Consider the following 9169-nt stretch of genomic DNA (forward strand, 5'->3'; position numbering starts at 1 on the left):
ACCTCTGTTCTCTGAAGCAGAACATGAGATGTAAACCAATGCAAAGTCATTCTCGGATGACATCATCAATCTGAGCCAATCTCCAATCTGCCCGTCTCAGGGATTTTATTTGTAGGCCACTGTCTACACAGAAACTAGTCCTCTGTAGGCATTCTGAAGTGATTCAATGGACCAGAGAACCAAAGAGGATAATAAGGGTGAACGTCTGCATACTTTCAATTATCGAAGTGTGTTGGAGTGGACATCTGGAGCAAATGTATATTTTGCCATCGGTATAAAGTAAAAAAATAGAATGCAATATGTGTAGGGTTCATTCTTGTTCCTTGCGTTACTATCATCTGCGTAGAACCCGTTCAATCATACTGGAATGTGTGGCGGTGGATAAAAGCTGCTTGATGGAAGTCTTGGTTTCCAGTTACATGTACATCAGTTATAATGATGTTCAAGTTGGAAGTGGAAGTGTTGTGGGAAAGCTGTAGCTATGTTTGATGCATATCTGGGCTATATCCTCTGTTAAATAAGCTCATTCAGGTCAGCTACCTTTTTACGTTTGTTTTGACAGAAAACGGTCTACATTTGAAACACCATTTCCATTTACACATCACCATTTCCCTTAAAAGTATGGTAATTCTGTGCGACATCCAAGATGTAGTCCACTTTTCCACTCACAAGAACAGGTTTGTTGATATGCAGTGTGTGGGTGGAAAAGTCTGAGAAGTGTGTTTTGTGCAGACATTCTTTTAATTGTCTAGGTGCTGCTAAGTAGTTACTAATAATACACACATACAATTATACAACATAATCCCACATTGTGAGGTACGCAGGTATAAGTGGTTGATCTCAAGTGCTAACCATAAGTGTAACTCCCATCTCACATCAGATCCTGTCCCACCACTAATAGTTTTTTTAATCAAATTTAAAAACCCATCTTTTTCCTCCAACTGTCATGGTTTTATCTATTATTTATTTATTATTTTATCTTTATTTCGTCTTTCATTATTCAGTATTTTATTTACTATTATATTATTTCTTTATTTGACAATTTGTATCTAATATTTGATGTATTACTTTATTTTATTTCATGTATATGTCTCTTATCCCTGCCATGTAGGAGTGCTTCTTGCCAGTGATAACCCTATTATGTCCTTGCTTCTCAAATGAATTTCTGCATTGACTTGATTTGACTTGACTCTTATTTACTACCGGTATGTTAACGTTACAGACGCCATTCACTCTGACATTGCGTCTGTGGGACATCTTCATTCTGGAGGGTGAGAAAGTTCTGACCGCCATGGCTTACACCATCCTACGCTTGCACAAAAGTGAGTCACACACACACACACACACACACACAATCATTACTACAACTTATCCCTCCATAAATTCACTTCTTATGTGTGCTGTCTCATAACTCTGGTCTCTCTATTTTGCAAAACATCTCTTAGCTGTACAAGTTTTATGTACGCACCCTGATTTGTAGGGATGTGACGCTCGAAGCTGACGTTTCGAAACAGTGTCGAGCTTCCGAAACGCAAGTGTTTCGAACAGTGTTTCGAAGTGTGGTTCAAAACGCCCATGTCACGTGACCATGGCTTAGTGAGGCTTCTTGGTGTTTCAATTTGGTTTGGACAGGTGGCACACTTGCTGCGCGAGCCAATTACCCGAGTAAACACCTGTTTGATCTAAATTACAAAGTCCCAGAATGCTTAAAAGTCATTCAAACACATCCTATCTTTGTGGGTTTTTTGTGAGGAGAGAGATTTTGAGAGATATAGCGACATAGAGACATATAAAGATATAGCGATTTATAGTGCACTTGTGATTGATAGGTTAGTGATATAGATTAATTGACAGGCTAGACAGACAGTGAGCGATAGTTTAGATAGATATAGTCTAGTGACGTTAATATTTAGATAGTAGCAGAAGTAAAAAAAATATATGACTGATGCCTTTATTTCAAGAACAGCTGACCCTTTGAAATACTGGCAGGAGAGGAGAGTGGTTTATCCAAACCTAACTGTGATGGCAAAAAAATATTTGTGCATGCCAGCAACAAGTGTGCCTTGTGAAAGAATTTTTTCCAAGGCTGGGGAGGTTTATTCAAAAACAAGAAACAGATTAAATGCCAAGACGGCAGAACAACTGTTATAATAAAAATGTATGTTGACATACATTTTTTTCCCATGTTGTACCTAGTCTAACCTGCTTCACATGTATCCTTTATTTCCCTACAACATGTTCCAAAAAAAAACCCTGGGCCATAAGCATAGCCTACATTTTAAAACCATTGTAGCATTTTCCTCTCCAGCATATTCCAAAGGATAATGTACTATGAAACTGAAATAACAAAACATCTAACTGGCAGATATAAAAATGTTCTAGTTACTGAACGCATATACTAGTCTGAAATTTCTAAGCACCAGCAGGGAGTCGAACACCGGCCGCTCCGGCCGAATGCAAGTGTGTTAACCACTGAACCACGTGGCTGTGGACGAAATCTTGCGTTCCATGTTGGCTATTTATATTCTTCGTCTGAAGCAGTTGTGCTTCACGGTCAAAATGTGATGTTAGCAAAACTGGCCACTAGATGTCACCATGGAGTTACGTGTGTCGGATTGTTTCGAAACCTCGACACATTCCGGCGCAATTGCTTCGAACGTTTCGTTGTTTCACAAAGCCTCGTTCTGCCCATCCCTACTGATTTGTATTAGTAATTGCGGATGTGTTCATGTGTTTGTGTATGTTCTGATGAGCTGTGACGTGTTGTGTGTTCATGTGTTTAGGTTCATTCTGATGAGCTGTGACGTGTTGTGTGTTTATGTGTTTGGGTTCATTCTGATGAGCTGTGATGCGTGTTCATGTGTTTGGGTTCATTCTGATGAGCTGTGACGTGTTGTGTGTTCATGTGTTTGGGTTCATTCTGATGAGCTGTGACGTGTTGTGTGTTCATGTGTTTAGGTTCATTCTGATGAGCTGTGACGTGTTGTGTTTTCATGTGTTTGGGTTCATTCTGATGAGCTGTGATGCGTGTTCATGTGTTTGGGTTCATTCTGATGAGCTGTGACGTGTTGTGTGTTCATGTGTTTGGGTTCATTCTGATGAGCTGTAACGTGTTGTGTGTTTATGTGTTTGGGTTTGTTCTGATGAGCTGTGACGTGTTGTGTTGGCAGAGCGTCTGCTGAAAATGCCTTTGGAGGACCTGCGAGAGTTTCTGCAGGAGACCATCTCCTCGTCCTTCCTTATGAGCGATGACATGGCCATCGAGCAGCTGCAGGTGTCCATGTCGGAGCTGCGCAAAATGAAGCTGGACCTGCCCCCTCCAGGTGGGTTTATGTGCACACACACACACACACACACACACACACACGCACACGCACACACACACACACACACATTGAGTTGTTATATCATGCATAGGCACACACAACTGGAAATGCACTCATGTACCCTACACATACACTAATACACACAGCCACACACATATGGGGAATCATCATGTGATTGACGTTACAAATTGAGGGTTTTCTATTGTACAGCCATTGTACAGTTTTATAGTTATGTATACCAAGGCTTTGTTCAGCTAAGTTCTTCTTTTTGTAACATAAGTCACGTTCCAAACTTCCACCACAGCACCAAGAAAAACATAGCTGGAAATGAATTGACATATTTTCCATGTTAATCAAGGGTCTAGTATACTTATCCATAAAACTTGTACAATATACTTTAAAAAACTGTCCAGTTTGTAACGTCGGTCATGATGGAATCTTCCATATAATTCCACAAACATTCAGAACACATGTGCATGGACATGTTTTGCTGATAAACTGTAATCCTTAATCACACACTTTTAAACACACTGCCTGTAACTGTCCCCTCTGCCCTCCAGCTAAGCCAGAGGAGCTTCCACGTAAGCCGCTTGGCCTGGAGCTCCCCCTGCTGTTGACTCCAGTGATGCCCGCCAAAGGGAGCCCATCCTGGGAAGGTCCAGACGGCGGTGCCCCTCACCACTCCATCCAGCAGGACTCTATCACTCCTCATGGCAGCTCGCCCACGGAGGAGAAGTCCCAGCAGAGGATTGTGGGTAAAGATGGCGGCAGCCCCTCGCCGCTGCCCTCCCCGGACCCCGTGCTCGTACACAGCCAAGCCCCCCAGGGGGAGTGGCCCCCTCCTCCGTATGCGCCGCCGGACAGTGACATCATCACGGACCCGTCGGACAGCAAGGGGTCGTGTGAGCTGCCGAAACCCCAGCCACCCCCCTCCCCCGTCCGTAGCCCCTCCAGCGTCTCACAGTACGAGAACCTGCCCGAGGGGTCCCCACCCGTCACAGACCCCCACCGGATCCGAAAGGGCGTCCCCTCGGTCCGGTCCTCCCCTCACCTCCCCCTCAGGGACAACTCCAGCCCCCCGCTGCCTAAGTCTAAATCTCTCAGCTTCTAGCACAGCAGACTGGCGGCCATTTGACATTTCAGTCCGGTAGTAGTTGAACAAGGATGTGAATCATGCACCCAACACAATGAATATGAATGGAAGACAGCCATGTCCATGCTTTATAGGGATTGTGCACTTAAAAAAACAGCTAGAAGTGTATCAGTTCCTCATGATGGTCAGTGTTTAGGTCAGTCATATGTCAAACATGTGATAGACGTATAGATCTGTGGCTTCTTAGCATCTTTGTGCTGATTTAATTTATGCTAATATGTAAATTTGTATTACAATGTGTCCATGTTGCTTTTGAAATTTTATTGGCCTTTAGCAAGTAATATCTAGACTCCTGCTCAGATTGTTGTGAAGAAACATTTGTATTTGTACAACATTTGTACAACAGAGCTGATAGGCTTCAATTGAATTTGTCTTAATATCACCCAGTGTTCTCAGAAAGTGGGGTATGAAATAGGAATTAAGTCATAGTGGGGTACATCACCTTGACCAATCTGATCAGGCTATCTGGTCACATGGTTAGGTCAAAACTATGGGAAAAGCTTGTTAATATGGGCTGGACCCAAACATCTTTGTAACCTCTAACTATTGGTCTGGTACATTATTTCAGAAGCGTCTCAAAGTGCACTGGGCTGAGTTGTGTCTGTGGCTGATTGTGATCTTACGAATGAGGCTCCTATTATGACACATGACAGAGGTCCCTCCTCATCCTGTACCTCTAAATGACACATGACAGAGGTCCCTCCTCATCCTGTACCTCTGCTCTCTGTCCTGTATCTCAAGTTCTTCATAATGGGATGTGAAGTTCTGCGCATGGAGAAAACCCCTCAAATCTACAGTGCATGTTTCTTTTACCTTCAGAGACAACGGAGTGAGCTGCGGCTTAAGGTGTTAAGGTGTCTCTACATCAGGTGCTCGCAGGTATTTCTGCCTGAGGAACTTCTGGACAAGCTTTTATTTAGGGCTATTTAGGTACTACTTAGCAGTGCACATATCACAATGCTGTTGTCGATGATGTCTAAACTCTGTAATAATGTAGGCCTACCTTTCCTGTTGCCTCCCTGTATCACCACAGTAAGGATTCTCTTCCTCTTTCTCTTTTTTCTTTCTTTATTTCTGTGGCTTTCTTTCACTCTTTCTCCTTGTCTCCCCTAGCCTGATGAGCCAGACCCACATTAAAATGTAGGGGTCTGGGCACTCACCGTTCGCAGCGCTCAGTCCGAGGGGCGGGATAATCGGTTGTCTTTCAAATTCCCTCTGCACGCAATAGGACAGCGCTATGAGTCCCATGCGTTTTCCCACCAGCGGAGCTAGTGGGCTAGTTCAAACTTTTGCCAACTTAAAAAAAGCTTAACTCGTGTCACTCTGTTGGCCAACAGCAACATCCATCTTCTTTGTTTTCAAGTAGCAGGGAATTCAAGCCAAACCGTTGCAACTCTGCCATCAATCATTATGTTAAGCCCGCCTAACGACTCTATACACGATTTGATTGGCCTGATAGAAGTTTAATTTTCGAGCTCACAAGCCAACGGAGAGTTGCTAGACTAGCCCTGGAAGCAAATTAGCTGAAAGTAATTTGGAAGCAAATTAGCTGGAAGTAATTTGCTGCCGCTAGGGTGCGTCTAGATTTCTAGGCTATGTCTCCCCCTCTCTGTCTCAATCTTGCTCTTACTTCAAACATAGTTTTTGATTTATGCCTCTTTTCCCTCCTGCTCTTGTTAACTTTTCTACTGAACATTGTTAGCTGATGTGTTTTCATCTAATCTCCATTACTGTACGTATGTGGAATATTTCACACCCATGTTACGTTCTCCTTAACATTCTGTTCAATATGTTTTTGTTTGTTTTTCCTCTGCCAGGATGTTTTATAAATGAAGTAACCTAGTTGTAGATGTGTTCAGCATTTCTAGTATCTGTACAAAGCTATTTTAGTCTTGTGGATATTTTATATGATGTAGGATGCTATATATTTATAAGGAAATAATAATAGTAGTTTTTACTAGGAACCAGACTTGGCCTCTTGTAGTGATGGGACAGTGCAAGGGGATGCTGATAGCCTCCAAGTCATCTCAACTCAGCTGTGCTCAGTTCTGCCTGCTTCTCTCCTAGTAGACTCCAAGCATGAGGACTGGGGAGTAGAAAGCATCTCACTCTGACTGCTCAGCCGCAGTACGTGCCATAATGGGGACGGGAGTGTATGTTCTGAACATGGGGCCGCCAAAGTGGGTCAGATCAGCCATGTGAGAGACAGAGATGTGCAGAATTCAGAGCAGTTCAAGCAGCCAAATGTGTTTTGCGTTCTCACTCAGTGGAAAAGGTGCTGTGGGAAACGCCTAAGTGTTGTTTGGTTGGAGGAGCCATCAGCTTACAAAATTACTTTTTTCTTACTAGTTCTAGTTACTAGTTCATTACAGCACTTTTAATCTGTCAAAGTACGGTGTTTAATAGCTTCCCCTTCTAGGAAACACTGAAGCTCTTCTATGGAGCCCCTTAGTAGGCTGGGTAAGATCTAATGCCTGAGTGTCCTGTTACATCAGAAATGCCTCAGTGTAATTGCACTCTAGTACTCTAGTATTACATCTGGTGCAAGCTGTCAAAAGGTCAAGCGTAACTGTGGCCATTAATGATTGGAGTACAGGTCAGGGGGGCACTGCTGAAAGTCTACTCACACAACACAGATTTTTGTTTTGCTAATATTACATTTAACTTCATCATCCAAAGGTATTGAATTGGGATGGACTGCATTATTGAACTGGTCAAATCAACTTACAGTATTGATCTACACTCTCATCTTAAGTCAAGTTCTCAATGGTTGTCTCAACACTTTTGATGTCTACTCCAGTGAAATTACATTCACGAAGACAAGTTATCCACACAGATGAAGGAGTTCTACCAGGAGCTTAAGACTTGTTCTCTTAAGATGCTGTTAAAGTTCTTCTCTTTCTGACAGTACTCTGTGGGATGGTTTCAATTCCTTTTGGTCAATATGAAGACCTCAGTGTTTACAGTAAAGTGCAGGTGTGTTATCAGGTTCCCTGTATTGTAGCACACCTCCTGCTGGACAGAGAGTGCGTGGCATGAGTAAACAGCATATAACTTGATGGGCAGACTGGGAGTATTGCAAGCATTCACAATGCTACCTTATGGACGAAAGGTACCCTGAATTTTCCCTTAAGCATTTATCGTTCAGTATACATTTTGATGCCCAAAATAAATGACAGGTGATCATTGTTTGATTGTGTCTAAGTTGGACTTGGTCGGTTGTCCGGTTTCATGGAAATCCAATTGGTGCACAGATCATGCATATGAAATATTGCCCTGTCTACTGGAAAGTCCTATTTATGATACTTATTCCACTATTTTTTATCTGAAAGTTAAGCACTTTTATTGGTTTTATACACAAACATGAGGAATGTGTTTAGATTAATGCTATACTGCCCTTTCCCAAGGAGACCTCCAGCTTGGTTTTTATTTTTTTGAGGTGGGCTCTGTAAATCCATGTGACTTTCTACAGCAATGTTTAACCATGTTAGACAAAGTAGAGGCTTCAGACATTGGTTGAATGACTTCATTGTGGTGCAATAAATACTTTAATGTTGTTTGCTTATTGCTTTTTAAGCTTGAAACTTGTGTTAATGCTCTGCAAGAAAACCTCCACATTTTCTCCTTAAAGTATATGATACACACACACTTTTTATTCCCAGTAATTTAATATCATGTCCCATAAACATTTACTATTTTAATTAACCTGTTTAATTTAATGACTTTGTACTTGAACAAACATAAGTGTGTCACAGAGTCTGCTCTATTTGATCTAAGGTGCTCTGCAAATTGCACTATGCAATAAACATATATTAAAAACAAATGTGCACCCCCTTCACCAACTACACTCTACTGGGGAACATCAGCAAATGCACAGACAGACTGAAAGGGGTAGAAAAGTACTATGTTTATGACCCAAAGAATTTTAATTAGACATACTAGGGTTTTAGTTCAGGGTAGTTGAGATTAGATTCTATCACCATCAGAGTTTCTTGAATTTAATACCAGTGAATATTTGTCAGTACAGTTAATCCTACCTTTTGAGAAGTGGGCTGTCATCACAAAAACCCTGAAGTCAATAATGCCACCTGCTGGTGCATTATATACCAAACTGTGCTTGGCTTACTATGTAATATGGTGGCTCTGAAGTGCCAAAAATACAAAAAAATGAAAATGCACTAAACACAAAATGATGTCAAAAACAACAATTCAAACAAATGCAACATCAATTGATGATTTGCTTTGTCAATTGAATGATTTGCTTTGTGTTTGCTACTTCAGGGCCACCATAGTAAATTCATCAGAGCTTTACATACATGGAAAATAATAATTGATTATAACCATTAATATATATGTTTTGTCTATGCAACTCAAAAGAAGGACAAGTTCATTACAATACTAGCACATTTACCCTTTGGTTGTGTACTTGAATAAAGGTTGCCTGTCTGTGCAGTGCACGCTACTGTAGGGGCATGCTGTAACCAGCAGATGGCCCTAGGATATCTTGCAACTAGGTGCTGTTGGAGCTGTTGTGTAGGTACTTCAGTACATTTCTGTAAAGCACGTATTTAACGTTTGCTGTTGCACAAAATGTGCTATAGACCCTTTCAACAATAAAAACAAAAACAATGCTTGAACGTTCTATTTGGCTCCCAATCTACTTCCTCTGCATTAACATAACATATGGAAT

The 9169-nt window shown here is 41.6% G+C and overlaps 1 protein-coding gene across 6 annotated transcripts in view; it reads left to right on the plus strand.

Annotated features, from left to right (window-relative positions):
* Positions 1-5626, plus strand: part of si:ch211-288d18.1 (USP6 N-terminal-like protein) — a 23364-nt gene extending 17738 nt beyond the window's left edge. For 5 of the 6 annotated variants that reach the window (XM_042062387.1, XM_042062389.1, XM_042062391.1 and 2 more), the window contains 3 exons: positions 1223-1322; positions 3171-3323; positions 3887-5626. In XM_042062387.1, the coding sequence (XP_041918321.1) occupies positions 1223-1322; positions 3171-3323; positions 3887-4437 (804 nt within the window). In that variant the 3' untranslated portion in view covers positions 4438-5626. The remainder of the gene's footprint in view (positions 1-1222; positions 1323-3170; positions 3324-3886) is intronic. The other variant, XR_006022499.1, reaches the window with a different exon arrangement.
* Positions 5627-9169: the final 3543 nt, after the last annotated feature.

Source organism: Alosa sapidissima, chromosome 14 (assembly GCF_018492685.1).
Source record: "Alosa sapidissima isolate fAloSap1 chromosome 14, fAloSap1.pri, whole genome shotgun sequence".
Lineage (NCBI taxonomy): Eukaryota > Metazoa > Chordata > Actinopteri > Clupeiformes > Clupeidae > Alosa > Alosa sapidissima.